Here is a 14994-nt window from a genome sequence, read left to right on the forward strand (position 1 = left end):
GAGGAGAAGAGGACCTGAAGAGCAGTGTCCTTCCGACTGCCAGGCTCACCCTGCCCCCGCACTATCATCAAATTCCTACTAAAATCTGGGATCCTGAAATATTCTGTATGCTCTGCTCCCCAGATGAGGCAATTAAGCTTAATTATTTGCAAATGAAAGGTGGATCTTATTTAACTTACCTTGAGGACCAGAGCTGCTGTGGCACTGCTGCCCTGGCTGGTGCAGGTGCTCTGTGCTCTGCCCTGCGGTGGAAGCAGGACCCTGGTGCTGCTCTAAGCATCACCTTCTGCCGAGTCCTCCTGCCCTGGTGCAGGGAACAGCATCAGTGCACGTGCTCTCCATTATCTACCAAGCAAATGTCAATATGTTTTTCCAGCAACACAAAGACGAGTATTAATTTATTCACCGGAGGCTGCAGTATTCCCAGGCTCCAGCAATCTGAACATGGTTTGTTTTATTGGGAAAACAAGGGCTCATTTTTTCCCATTCCGTGCTGATGGGGCTGATTGCCATCTCAAGAGGAACGTTTTTATAGGAACCTCTCAAACAGATATTGGGGGAAAAAATCCTAGGAAACAGGATGCTTTAAGGATGCTTACTAATAAAACGGTTCTTGTCTTGCATTTCTTGCATATTTAAGACCAGCGTTCAAAGGAGAACCTTATTGGTTTTGTATTTGTGGTTCAGTCAAGGCATTTAAGAAAAAAATACTCTTGGTTGCTGGCGTGATCAGGTGCTGCAGTGCACAGGAACTGGTGGAAAGAAGGCAGACTGCATGGGTAATCAGGTTAGAGTCAGCTGCCCCTGCCCTCCAGCTCGCTCTGAAACAGCGTGTAGTCTAATTAGTTATAGAAGGGGTTTTACGGAATAGTTGTAAACAGATCTGAGGGCTTGGAATAAAATCAATCTGACTGTGGAAGCTTTTCGGGATAATTATAAACTGTTATTGGCAGAGTGTGAAAGGGAGAGCAAAGGACTTTTAACAGTGGGAAACTTGGAGCTGTGCACGCTGTTCCCTGCGGGGGGAAGGAGGAGGACTGGGGTGTGAAGTTCCGGCATCTAACCAGGGTGTCTTTGAGAGGAGGGATAAGGGACTTCAGCTGGTAGGGATGCTGCCCTCAGAGGTGTTTTTTTTTTTTTTTTTTTTTTTTTAATGCTTTTGGATGTTTTGGGGTTTTCTGCAATATTAATGATGCCCCAATAGCCGAGGTACCAGCCCTCCCCATGGCGGAGGGCACGCATCCCGCTGAGCTGCACAATGAAACGCTAATACCTGTTGAAAAACCAGAAAGCATGTTTGAAGGCTGAGGGCACAGTTTTGTGTAAAGGCATCTGTAAATATTCTGTCTTCACAGATCGCGATGGTCCTGGCTCAGACCTTCACCATCTCCCTACTGACGTAAGCGCCGAAAATCCCATCTCCTGGGTAGGCAGGTCCTTGTTCCCCCACGAAGCCACCTTGGCTGCCAGCCTCAGCTTGACCACCAGCCCCACCTCGACCTGCCACTTGACTCTGTGTTCCCGTTCATGGCAATGCCCCGGAATTCAACCACAGAAAATGGCTTTTGTTTCGCTCAGACGCTTGACTTCTCCTGCTCATCTCCTCCTCCCGGTGAGACTGGCCGGACCTTTGAGGCCCCAAGTGGGCGGGGGGCGGGCAGGACCCCGCTGAGCAACGGCACGGCATCCTCTGGTGTGCCCAGCCCCTCCGACTCGTGCGCTGAGCCCCTCTGCTCCCCCACGCCCGGAGAGGAGGAGACCCAGTTCAACGAAGGGATTAAATACGTGTCAGCCAACAGGGAGGAACTGGTGTGCGGCTGGGGGGGGTTCACCCCCGGGTGCTTACAGCTCTTTAACACATCCAAGGGCGTCTTGTTCTTCCTCTGCGTGGCCTCCTTCCTGCAAGGCATGACGGTGAACGGCTTCATCAACACGGTCATCACCTCCATCGAGCGACGCTTCGACCTCCGCAGCTACCAGAGCGGGCTGATCGCCAGCTCCTACGACATCGCAGCGTGCGTCTGCTTGACCTTCGTCAGCTATTTCGGGGGCAACGGCCACAAGCCGCGGTGGCTGGGTTGGGGTGTACTGGTCATGGGTTTGGGTTCCCTGCTCTTCGCCTTGCCCCACTTCACCACGGGACGGTACGAGGTGCGCTCGGCAGCGGAGGTGGGCATCTGTGGGGGCAACCAGAGCCTGCCCTGTACCCAGGCGGCCTCCAGCCTCTCCAGCTACAGATTCGTCTTCATGCTGGGCCAGTTCCTGCACGGGATGGGAGCCACGCCGCTCTACACGCTCGGCGTCACCTATTTAGATGAAAACGTCAAGACCAGCTACTCCCCCGTGTACATTGGTGAGTCGAGCCCGAGGGGCAGCTCAAAGGGACAGGCTGGGCGATGGGAGGGGGAGCCCATCCCTCTGCCTTGGCATCGAACAGGCCACGTTGAGCCATTTCGGGAGCGATGCTCCCGGTCTTTTGTTCCTGATGACGTGTGAGGTGGTGATGGGAGGGAAGTGGCAGCTGTTGGGGAGGTTTGGATTATTTACTGGCAGGAACTGTAAGTGCCACTGGGTGTTTTCACTCTTGTGGCACGTGCCCTGTGGATTAGGAGGTGCCTCCCGCTCCTGGGACGGGGAGAGCCCTCCAGCATGCTGGTGGCATCAGCAACCGTAAGGCCGTACCCCATCTATGCGAGGGGACGTCACCCCTTCAGTGCCATAGCACAGCGGGGACGGTCTCAGGGCTGCTCGGGTGCTGCTGGTGCCAGCACAGCCGGGCTGCACCCAGGGAAGAGGCACAGCTCACGCCTCTGCTCTCTGTCGCTGATCACTCAGCAATTGCCAAATACTTACAGTCCTGTCGGGTGAAATTGCTGAAAGCTTTTAGCAATTTCAAAATTTAGCAGTCTGCCTGCGCTGCTGTATCAAAAGGCTGCACAGGGAGAGGGGGAGATCCCAAGGAGACTGTCAGTAAGTTGAAGCAGCAAACTGGAATGCGTGCCAGTGGTACCACGTTTAGCATAGACGCTGGGTATTGTCAGTGGGGGGACAACGCTGCTGCTCGTCGCGCCGGCAGTCGGGATGTGGCAGCGGGGTCAGCAACATCCCTGTGAAACAATAGAACAGTAACTACATACATTTGTTTTTCCATTGAACCAATTTTGCCTGCCCTGTGCTATGAAGATGCCTAGGTTGGATGCAAAAGTTTCCCTGGGATGTAAATGTGAGATGGAAACTTGTCAAAGCCTGGCTGGCTTCGTTCCTCGGTGCCACAGGGAGAGGGCACAAGGCGGCAGGAGGCTGAGCATCCCCAATCCGGGAGGGAACGGGGCTGCGGTGAGGCGGGGGGTGCTGGGTACCACCAGATCCCACAGCATCCCAGCCTGAGTCGCCGCGCTCTGTCTAACCCGGTTGTTTTCCCTTCCAGCTGTTTTCTACACTGCTGCAATCCTTGGGCCTGCAGCGGGTTATCTGGTAGGAGGAATGTTTCTAAATATTTATACTGAAATTGGCAGAGAGTAAGTGGCTAAAAAATAATCTTGTTCCTTTTCCTTTATGCTGTATATTTTCTTTGGGGTAAAAATAATAATGACGCTAATAATCTGGAGAAATGACCTGGTGGCTGGGTGGAACCGTGCCCGGGTTGTTGAGCGGTGTTTTGGGGGCCGGGGGTGGGGACACTGAGGCTGGAAGGGTGGTTTGTGTTAGTGCTGTCGCTGGAAGAAAATTGCTGACAAACCTGTCAGCTTAAATCCTTCCTTGCGCTGCGCTGCCTGCACTAATGAGGCTGTGAGCAGCAGGTGAATTTTTGGAACAAATTCCCTGATGAGGCAATGCTACCAGCAGCACTGCTTGTCCTCCACTCATCCAGCTGGGATGCTTAGTCCTTTCTTGCTTCCAAGTGCTTGTAACTTATTCTTATCTCCTTACAGGCTCTTTGGCAGATGAATGGGTTAAAAATGGGGAATGGATTTCCAGGGGATGGAATGGGTTATTTCCACCGGTTTTTCTTGCAAAAGGTGGCCCTGAGGTGGAACGAGGATTGTAGCAACCCCCAAAGTACAAATGAAAAGGGGAGAGGTGAAGGTGCAAGCTGGAGATTAAAAGAGAATTCAACGACGTAGTTTCTGGGGCTCGTTAAACGTTGTGCTCGCCCATGGGGCAGTGCCCTGCTCTGGCAGGAGGGGTGGTGGACCATGGGCATGTAGTGATAGGACAAGGGGTAATGGCTTTAAACTGAAAGAGGGGAGGTTTCAATTAGATCTAAGGAGGAAATTTTTTACACTGAGGGTGGTGAGGCACTGGAACAGGTTGTCCAGAGGAGTTGTGGATGCCCCATCCCTGGAAGTGTTCAAGGCCAGGTTGGATGAGATTTTGAGCAACCTGGTGTAGTGGAAGGTGTCCCTGCCCATGGCAGGGAGGCTGGAACTAGATGATCTTTAAGATCCCTTCCAATCCAAACCATTTTTTGATTCTATGATGCAGCATCCCCAGCAGATCACCACGGGAGAGCCTACAGCTCGTTTTCCTTTGCTGACATCTCCTCTGTGTCCCCCTGACCCCTGCCAGCTTCAGCGAGATGCACGCCGACTGTCCCGCTCCTGTTCAAACCGCCACCTCTCTCTTGTGTCCTTTTGGCTTCGTTTCTTCCAGGATTGACATCGCCCCGGAGAACACGCTGTGGGTGGGGGCATGGTGGATCGGCTTCCTTGGGGCTGGAGCAGCCTCTCTCCTCATCTCCATCCCCATCCTGGGGTACCCCCACCGCCTCCCAGGTACGTGGCCCTGCCGAGTCCATGCGGCTCTCCCGCTTGCCTCGGGGCTCGCGTCCTTATCCACGCGTGGAGCTGGGGGCACGGGGGCAGAGGAAGAGCTTCCAGTGTCTAAATTGTGATTCCTACATGGATTTCACCCCCAGCTGCTTTCCAGCCTCCTCCGTCCCCACTCCTGCCTCGCAGCCGTTGGCGGAGGGAGGATGTCGCGTTGTTTTCCACCTGCAAATCCAGCGCTCCGGTGGCACCCGTGTCCCGTGGCTCACGTCCTCCTCGTTGCCGTTTGCCTCTCGCTTTCAGGATCCCAGCGCTATATCGTCATGAGGGTGTCAGAGGCTCATCAGCTGAAGGATGGCAGCCACAAAAAAGCATCGGATCCGGACTTTGGGAAAACAGTTAAAGACTTGCCTCGGTGAGAAATCCGCCCCACGCGTGAGGTTCAGGGAACCCTCTCCAGAAGTGAGAGCGATGGCCCAAACTGAGCGTGCTTTCTACCCTGCCAGCTATGAGGCTTTGCCCGATTCCAAACACAGCGATGACGCTTTCTTGGGAACAACTTGGTGCCAGCCTTTAGGTGACGGAGATGCACAGGCGTTGCTGTCTCGTTCCCTCTCCCCTGCGGCATTATTTCTTCCTGGCTGCTTGTCTGGCCTCACCTGCCCGACTGGGTGTTGTCCAACATCTCCTCCTCTCTGTCCCCTTGGGGCTTTTCTTCCTTTCCTCTGTTTTTGTTTGTGTTTTGTCCTTTTAATGAGAAAAGAGAGGAAACAAAACCCTGACTCTTACAGCTCTGTTCCAAATCCGGGGAACAAGATATCCTGCACTATAGCTTTCAGTTCCTTTTCTCTTTTATTCTTAGTTTCCTTTTTTTTTTCTTTTGCCTTTGCATCTTCCAGCCACCTTTTATGTGTTACTACTTCTTATCTTTCCTGCAAAGCTGGCACAGCAATGCCTAATCCCGAGCTGCTGCTTGGCTCTGTGGTGTGGGCAACCTTGCCTGCACCACACGAGGTCTGGTAGGAAATGGTTTAAAGGGTGGGAACAAGTGAGTGGCCAAAATAAAACGTGGTCTTTTAACCTGGAAACATTTGCTATGGATCTTTGAAATATTTTATGATTTTTTTTTTTTTTTTTGCGTTGAGTTGTATTTAAATGGCTCAAGTTGCACCAGCGGAGGTTTAGATTAGATATTAGGAAAAATTTCTTCACCGAAGGGGTTGTCAAGCGTTGGAACAGGCTTGTACCAATGGAGTCACCATCCCTGGAGGTATTTAAAAGATGTGTAGACGTGGTGCTTGGGGACATGTTTTAGTGGAAGACTTGGCAGTGTTAGGTTTATGCTGGAACCCGATGATCTTGAAGACCCTTTCCAACCGAAATGATTCTGCGATTCTAAACAGAGGGCAGGGGAAGAGGTGCTGCTTTATTACAGTTTGGGTTTAGCTGGTGTGCAAGCAGTGGACGTTGCAGAGACATCTGGATTTCGATTCCTTTCAGAGCTTACAGTCAATAAGGAGATTCTTCTTTTTTCCTATTTCTCCTAGGACCATTCTTAGGGAGGAGTTTGCATCGGCGTGTGATGGCTGCCTCGTGCAAAGGCAAATGTTTAGTGTTCCCAAACCCTGTACCACTGCCAGCAATTAATTCTGAGCTTTAGTGGTGGAGTTTGCCTTGGTGCTGGCTGAGGAGGGTTCAGGCAGGTGCTTGATACGGGAGTTTTCAGCAGCAGTCACTCTGTGTTGTGTCAACGCAACTGCTCGCGTTGGTCTGAAATTCTTGGAGACTTTGGTGGAAGTTTACCAGGGGTTAAGGCAGTTTTATGAGGAATATTACATTGAACAGATTTCAATACTGTTATTAAATGGCATTCTTGACTGGGTGCCATTTTCCGAGGTCACGGCTTGCTCTCTGCACGGAAATTAAATTCAAAACCTGCATTTAAATAATGATAAGGTTATGCAAACAGGGTAGCAGAGAGGGATGAAATTCGGTGGTTGATGCTTTTCTTGCTTACCTGGAACAAAACTCCCACTGTTTCTCAGTGAAGGCTGTCTGATGGCAGGTGCTGAGGCGGTCCTCCTCCGGGAGCATCTTCTTTCACCCCTCCTTCATGAAGAACAAATACCCAAAGGTGGGCAACTCGTATCAAATAATTCAGATCAGTCCAGACCTTAGCGTGGTTTTCGTTTGAAAGCAAAAACCCAACAGACTTTTGCGTTCCCTGGTTTTGATTAATAAAAGGGAAGTGCCTTAAAGGGTTGCTATTCTGGAAACTTGCATTAAAGAGGAGATCACATCTGTGCATGCGGCTCGTGGGACATGTGGACCAGGCTGGAGAACGAGGCCAAAGGACACTGTTGCTTTTGTTTTAGTAAGGGATCGGATGCTACACATTCTCTCAGTATGGACAGTAAGAGTCTCACAAAGATAAGCAGAAATACTGATGAAATAAAATACTATCTGTACCATCAGGTCCTTTCTAAGCGAGCTTAATGAATTGCTGTATTCACAGTGCTGCCTAAGAGCAGGAGCTTGCAGGAATTCAGCCCAGACAGCTTAATCCTCTGCCCTGTAGAGGCTTCTGTCTTAATTCTTGGGTTGAAATGACCTGATAAAACAGTATTTTCCTTTCTCTGGTTCTGTACGATTGCTCTCATGAAATAACCCCTGCTGTCAGTGCAGAGGGATTCAAACAGAAGACACGTAGAGCTGTGCCAGGAGAGGAGGCTTTGTCCTGGTGAGCTACGGAACCGAGTTTGTGAGGATCGCTGACTGCTCGTCAAGCCCTGGTCTTCAGCATGAGAAGCTACAGTTGATATTCCGCTCATACCTCTTGGATTAGGTGGCAGAGTAGGGTTTCAGTGGCTTTACTACAGCTTGTGGTGTTATAAAGGGAGGTTGGTTTACATTCCTGTGGAACTTATGCACTGTTGTCTGTCCCCTTGGTGGTGGTGGCAGTAGGTGTCATTTTGTGCTGGAAAAGTCCCCATTCACGTGCTTTAAGATCTCATAGATATCCATCTGTCATTCATGACAGATTAGCTTGTGGCTGTGCTCTGTTATAGTCTGGGGTGTCCTGGGCAGGAGCAGGCTCTGATTGTACAGGTGGTCCCAACCTACTCAGCAGGACCATTACATGAGGAAAGAGTACCTGTATGTGCCTGTATCAGTAAAGACTTGCAGGATCAGACTTTTATAGGTGGTGGGATTCTTCTCTTGGCAGATTCATAGATTCATAGATTTCTAGGTTGGAAAAGACCTTAGAGATCATCGAGTCCAACCATCCCTAATCCCCATTAAACCATATCGCTAAGTAGATCATCCACCCTAAGTGGTGATGAGCGTCCTGGAATCCCTTTGGCTGCAAGAACTGAGGACAGTCCTAGAATCATAGAATGGTTTGGGTTGGAAGGGACCTTAAAGATCATCTAGTTCCAACTCCTCTGCCATAGGCAAGGACACCTTCCACTATTCAGGAGTTAGATGGTTTCTGGGTGTGTTTGAAGTCCTATTGATAGCAATGGAATGACTTTCATCAGGTTTTATGTGCTGTAGCTCCTCACAACTACATCTTCTGTCTACAAGCATTACCTGAGTAAATCCTTACTCTTAGTGCTGAAAGGAGGTCCTCTGAGTTTTCCTACCTGCAAGTCTAACCTGTAACCTGTAGCCAAGAGGCACGAAATCACCCTAGTGCCAGGGGACGACTTCTCTCTTTTCTCTTGAACTGTAAAAAGGTGAAGGAATTGTACGTTTTCTACGTCAGCCACGAGGCCCACGAGTGTTTTCTCGCTCAGAGATTATGCTTTGTGCTTCCAAGTAAAGCACAGTCAAAAAGACCATTCCTGGAAAATAGTTTAGTAAATTAAACTAATCTCAATAGGTCGACAATGGTTAGTATAAAGCCCCCTGTAATCAAGGTGTAAGAATGTATGGTATTTCTGTCTTTCAGCTTCTTTGTTCTTTTGGTATAATGAAATTCTCCACTTTATGTGGGTAAAGCTGCATAAATCTGATGCTGAGCCTCAGCACGTCTCCCACTCGGTTGCACTACTGTAGTTTTTCTCTGATTTCACCTTCCTCCAAAGCAGCAGGTGCTGAGTGACTGCACTTTTCAATTCAGGTAGCATCCCACAGAATCGCTGCTGCTGCGGGATGGTGGGTTTGTGCCTGTCACAGAAATGGGGTGATCAGTGGTACTGGTCCAGGCTGGGCATGGGGAAAGGCACGTGGCAGAATTTCAAGCTCGTTACAGAACGCCTCCTGCAAAGCAGCGTCAACCCTCTCAGCCCAATATCCGCAATAGTGAGAGGTAATTGAGACCATCCCGTGTGCCCGAGGGTGTTTCTGTGTCTCAGAGATGGAATCGTTGCCAGATCATCTTTCTGCACATAAATGACACATGGCAATTTTTCAGGCATATCTGTGGTGCTCTGCTGAATCCCGGTGGCTCGAAAATACAATGTATTTGTTCAACTTGTACGCTAAGCTTTAAGTAAAACTGCTTAGATTGTGGGAGAAAGATTGTTTTCTGTTTTCCAGTGGGATATAAGGTGTCTTGGAGGTGTTTCCTCCATATAGAAGGGCTTGTTTGGTATTTCCCCTGAGCCACAAAACATCCACGGTTATCAGAGATTGTTATTCTCATGAGGACATGGGTGCACGTCTGGTAGGTGCCTGGAGATAGTCAGGACAACACCCACTAGGAACAAGAGCCAGAGAAGGTTGTCACATGTGAGATGTTATATATAAAAGCAGAGTCTGAGGGCAAACTTGTTGATCCCCACAGGCAATGGAGACTATTTCCACGAAGCACTAACATCTACTCTGTGTGGGCAAATAGGGAGAGGTGAGGGTATCCTCAGCATCCTTCCGTGGCTGGTAGGACTTGATAAGTGTAGGTGGAGAAGCTCAGTGATCTTTCAGACTGCAGTTAGCAGTCTTTTAGGTTTTTCTTTCGAAGGAGTGCAGTGTGGTGGGATGCTGTCTCATCTTACGTGGGGTTTGTCTGATTTGAAGACGGGGGACAGACCTGAAATCAAAACGTCACAGTGACTCCATTGCAGTGTATTTGTCCTTCCCAGGTCAGTACTGCTACTTCTGAAGAACCCCACCTTCATCTTCCTCTGCTTAGCAGGAGCAACCGAAGCCACCCTCATTGCTGGGATGTCCACTTTTGGACCCAAGTTCCTGGAGTCTCAGTTTAGTTTAAGTGCCTCGGAAGCTGCTACCTTTTTTGGTAAGAAAACCAGGTTTTTGCAATGTTTTCCCATTTTGCTTGCAAATAGAAGAGCACTGTAGCTCATTTAGAATGGAGACAAACACTCTTTGCAGTTCCTTTACGGAACGGTCGTTGTCTTCAGCTATTAGATAGGATCGTTTCCCATCAACACGTCTATACCAAGTGCATTTTCAGAGCTGTATCTACTGACATCAGGAGGAAACGTGTCACTTCTGTAGCCATCTGTTACCCTCTAGAGGAAGGCAAAGCAATTGTAGTCTGTTCCTGCTAGTGCACTACCAGGAAACATTAACTAAACATTTCCTCTAACGAGGGATGTCTGAACTGGGGGACAGATTTTGTCAGCATCCTGAAACTGGGAAGATCTTCACTTAGCTGCTGTATCATACACTGCAGAAGCGATGTTCAACAAGAATCAATACTCATGATGTGCTCCTCAAAGAGTCTGTTTTAAGATCTCTGGGCTCGTGCCACATCACCTGAGCTGTTACGGAGGACCACCTGCGATAGCAAAGACCACTGAACTCCCACTAAGAAGCCACGTGGCAACCAAGGGGTTATTCTCATGCAGACACGCTGCAGTTAATGTATTCAGGCATGAAAACTCCTTGCTCACGTTTCTAAACTTGCTTGTGGGTTGTTTTTTTTTCTTTATTTTTTTTTCAGGTTATCTGGTTGTGCCAGCCGGAGGGGGAGGCACATTCCTGGGAGGATTCCTTGTGAATAAATTTAAACTCCGCTGTTCAGGAATCATCAAATTGTGTTTACTTTGCACCGTGTCAAGTCTGCTGGCTATTTTCATTTTTTTTATCCACTGCCCTAACATGCCGATGGCAGGAGTAACCCAGATGTACGAGGGAAGGTAATGACAATCATCCTGTCTGTTCTTGTGCTGCGTGGCCCTGGTCAGAATAGAAGGATCAATCCAAATACACGGTGCTGGTGGTAGTCATGTGTTAATGTGTTGGTGATGGAAGATGATGTCTTGTCAGTCTTGCAGGCAGATACCGAGGTTGAGACTCAATATAAATGTCTGAATTTTTGCATCTAGTTGGAGTTTATGGAAGAGGCTCCCTCTTTAGCGAGGGAGGGGAGATCAGCAGTGCCAGGGTGTGAGATGCTCCACTCTTCAGTTGCCTTCACAGGGTCCCCCATCTCTATCCAGTAGGATAAGCTGGACTAAAAGTGGGAATCTCCTCTCCAAACAGAGGTGTCTCCCTGTGAGCTGGTCACTTAAACTCCATTGGTAGCTGTGGCAAAGAGAGAGCTCCAGGGCACGATTCCTGGTTGTGGTTAAAATTGAGTGAGATGAAACCCTTCCCAGGCTTGGCTGGGTTACTTGGGGATCCACCATGTCTCCTGCCATCCCCTCTTCTCTTGCTCTACCTGCTTCCTCCTGGAAAATGCTGTTCCGTGTCTCCCCACTGACTGCTCCTGTGTTTCCCTTAGTGCTTTGCCTGGTGGCCACCTAAACCTGACAGCAGCCTGCAACGCCGAGTGTGGCTGTCTGCAGGAGACCTACAGCCCTGTCTGCGGGAGTGATGACATTATGTATTACTCTCCCTGCCACGCTGGCTGCAAAAAAGTGTCTGAAAACCTCAGGAATGGCAAGAAGGTATGTCAGAAAGCGCTGTGTATCGACAAGGTGGTGGCACATCTTCTTTGGAGCAGTTTGGCTGACTCTGCAAAAGTGTCCGCAGGTTTGAGCTTTGTTGCAAATCCAGTGTAAAAAGCCTGGTGTGGGATGGGTGCTCTCCAGCACTGCCTGGGATGAAGGCAGAAAGTACCCCGAGGTCACCCTGCTTTGCTTCTCTCAGTGTGTCCAACCAGTTTTGTCTTACTCTGGGTCAAACTGCTGAAATCCAGAGTAAATCACCCAGGCAGGCGGGGAGCTTGGTAGGCACCTAATTCCTGTCCCAATGCTGATTTCGGGTCTTCAGTGAACATGATCATCCTTCCAGTGTGTCGCTCATAGAATCAGGCAAAGGTTTAAGAAGAGTAATGATGACATTCAACTTTCAAGGGCTGCATGGCAAAGTTAATTGCTCTTGTTTAATAACCTGTTCTGAAACAGAGGTGTGTCAAGAATGCAGCTTGATGTCAGCTTTGTTCCGCTTGGGAGCAAAACTGGATGGTCTTTGCCCTCCTCTCCCTGAACTTCTTCCTTTTTAAAGCTTTGACTGTCACCATGCTCTCCTTGGCGAAGTGCTCATCAGCCTTTCTTTCCCAGGTCTATCACGAGTGTAGCTGCGTTGACAAAACCCTCCTGCCTGGCCCTGGTGACGCAGAGGCAGGGAAATGCACGTCGTCTTGTGCCAGAAGGCCCCTGCTCCTCTTCTTCATGTTCGTGGTGATCCTCTTCACCTTCCTGAGCAGTATTCCTGCCCTGACCGCCACTCTGCGGTAAGCACGGGATCGCCTCGTCCTCCGCCAGCGCTGCAGGACGCCCCGATACCCACCTCTCCGCTCTTGGCTCAAGGCATGGGGAAGGTGTGATGGGAACCACCTCGTTGCTGGCAGCCTGGAGACATCAGGACTAATTCCCTTCCCTGTCTAGCTGGGAAAGCAAGTTTTAGCATTAGCAGCTCTATCCTGACATGGGACTGGCAAGTGCGTCCCAGTTGGCAGCAGTGGTGGGGGAACATTGCACTGGAGTGAACCTCGGATCTCTGGAGGGGATGGAGGTCCCAAGTGTGATGGACCCCAGCACGTGGCCTTGCAGGATCGAGGGGTGCTGTGCAGCCTGGCAGCGTTTTTAAACAATCCCCTTTTGTTCCCCAGGTGCGTCTCCGACAGGCAAAGGTCATTCGCACTCGGGATCCAGTGGATTGTAGTACGAACACTAGGTATGGTACGGAGTGGGTCTGGGAACTGGTGTGGTCCGTTGGCTTTGTGGAGCATGTGCCAAGCTGTTACCTAAGATTAAAACACGTTGGGTTGGATGAGAAGGGGGTAGGACATGCACTGTTGAAAGGAGGATGTTTTTTCTTGCTTGCTGTCGTTGGTAAAAACCTAATTCCCTTTGCATATGGTTTGCAAACTGAACGAAGGATTCTGTAACAGCGCGGGTGGAGTCAAAGAGCAAGGTCCGGGTGATGTGTCCTTGTTTTTAGACAAAAGGAGCAGAGGCATTGCAGCTCCTGCATTTGTCTCTTGGCCCTCTTGCAACACATAGGTCAAGATGGTCAAGATCCTTTCCAAATTTTGAAATTCAGTGTATTTTGGGTACCTTGTGGTGCTGGGCACAGCTGTAGATGTTGGAGGGTGAGTTTACTTCATCACGGTAGCAGCAGAGCCTGACGCTTTCCTGCAAGCACCTCGCATCCTGCCAGGCTGGTGCCTAGGTGCTGCCCAAAGTGAAGGTCTGCTCTCTCTTCCCGCAGGAGGCATCCCTGGCCCCATTGCCTTTGGGTCCATGATTGATAAGTCCTGCCTGCTCTGGCAGGACCAGTGTGGCGAGCAAGGCTCTTGCTACATTTACCAGAACTCAGCCATGAGCCGATACACCCTCATCGCTGGACTGGTCTACAAGGTGATTGATTGCTGCCTGTCAACTGCACTCTCTGGTAGAGCAAGGAGATCTTTAGGAGACAGTGGTTTGCCCTGGGAGAGAATTTTACAAAATCGGGTTGTCCTGATCTGCCCCCCAACCCAAATTAGACCTTCACACAAGGAATGTTCTCAAGGAAGGTAAAAGCTCCGTTTGCTTCTCGCCAGGTAATGGTGCTCCAGGCACCATCATTCTCTTAAATTCCCATTACTTTCTAGGCTTACAGCTTCTGTTGTGCCATATGAAATATCTCCTCCCAACAGTTACCAAAGTGATTTTTTGCTGGAAATGAAGTAAAATATATAACTGCAGTGTGTTAGTGAGAGTGAGGGATGGCATTGTGGACAGGCTGTAAATAACCATTTTTCCATCGCTGCTAGAAAATAAGAGCTGTGTGTTTCTTATTTATTAGCTGAAAACCATCATTTTAACTGCTCCCAAACAAGCACTTGCCCTAGATAGTCATGTTTGGCAGTTGCTGTGATAAAGAGGCTTTCAAAAGCCTTCCAGCAAGTGGCTAAGGCAGTGCTGGCCCACATCTGTCCGTGTGGGGCTGAACAGCTTCCCAAATTCCTGCTGACTCATTGCTATGGGGCTGCCTAAATTCAGATTTTTACACCCTCTGGCTCTGTGCGCTGGTCTGCTGCCCAGATTGGCCTTCAGCATTGTCTCCCCAAAGCTTGGTCAGCAAATCTCATCCCAGATGAGGGCTAGGTGTCTGGTTTTGGGGGGAGCAGAGAGTAACGGGGGTGTCTTCATGGCTGCAGGTGCTTGGGACAACCTTCTTTCTAGTCGCCTGTTTACTCTACAAACCCCCACCACCGGAGTCAGCTCCTGGCAGCTCGGATACATCTCAGAACGGCAACTGTGACCTCCAGGCACACAAACCTTCGCTGCGGGCTGAAGGGGATGTATAGCGCCGTGCGCGTGGAATTGACTGTCTCAGTCTCCAAAACATGACGAGAAGATGTTACGCAGTCCCTAGGGGGTTTTTAATTAATAGTAATATTATCACTTTTTCAGTTCCAGAGAAATAATTTAATTAACCACTGGTGTGCTTGCCATTTTCTTAACAGCAGAAGCACATTTAAAATTGTGTGCTGATGCCACATGCAGTTATTTAATTCTATTTAAAGAAAGGGCTACTGTAGCTTTATTCTGTGTCTAGGACAAGCACGGACCGCACTCTCCACTCGTGGAAATAAGCACCAGTAACTCCAATGGAGCACGTGGGGTTTAAACCACCGGAGGATCTGGTCCCTAACATCTCAATTGTAAAGCCAACTGTAGCAAAACTTCTGTTGAGACTTCCGAAGCCTTGAAGAGAGCCCCGCTGTCACGAGGAGGACAACTGCCCCTAAACTACTGTATGCAAAGCAGGTGGCCCCGACAGTGTCCTCCTCCTTCCTGTGACACACAGCATCGCTCCT

The 14994-nt window shown here is 49.6% G+C and overlaps 1 protein-coding gene across 1 annotated transcript; it reads left to right on the forward strand.

Annotated features, from left to right (window-relative positions):
- Positions 1-1527: 1527 nt before the first annotated feature.
- SLCO4A1 (solute carrier organic anion transporter family member 4A1) lies at positions 1528-14481 on the forward strand. The gene is made up of 11 exons (XM_086623031.1): positions 1528-2353; positions 3428-3518; positions 4654-4775; positions 5073-5184; positions 9857-10011; positions 10681-10876; positions 11464-11629; positions 12245-12417; positions 12796-12860; positions 13398-13546; positions 14332-14481. Exons 1-11 carry the CDS (start codon positions 1528-1530, stop codon positions 14479-14481), a joined length of 2205 nt encoding a protein of 734 aa, XP_086479157.1.
- Positions 14482-14994: the final 513 nt, after the last annotated feature.

The sequence above is a fragment of the Tauraco erythrolophus genome, chromosome 18 (assembly GCF_009769465.1).
Source record: "Tauraco erythrolophus isolate bTauEry1 chromosome 18, bTauEry1.pri, whole genome shotgun sequence".
NCBI classification, from domain to species: Eukaryota; Metazoa; Chordata; class Aves; order Musophagiformes; family Musophagidae; genus Tauraco; species Tauraco erythrolophus.

What these genes read in the sequence shown, in the direction of transcription:
- SLCO4A1 (XM_086623031.1), top strand. Translation starts at nt 1,528, where the DNA reads ATGGCAATGCCCCGGAATTCAACCACAGAAAATGGCTTTTGTTTCGCT. An exon ending in GCCCTGACCGCCACTCTGCG is followed by an intron (nt 12,418 to 12,795) that starts GTAAGCACGGGA and finishes TTTGTTCCCCAG; the next exon opens with GTGCGTCTCCGACAGGCAAA. An exon ending in GATTGTAGTACGAACACTAG is followed by an intron (nt 12,861 to 13,397) that starts GTATGGTACGGA and finishes CTCTTCCCGCAG; the next exon opens with GAGGCATCCCTGGCCCCATT.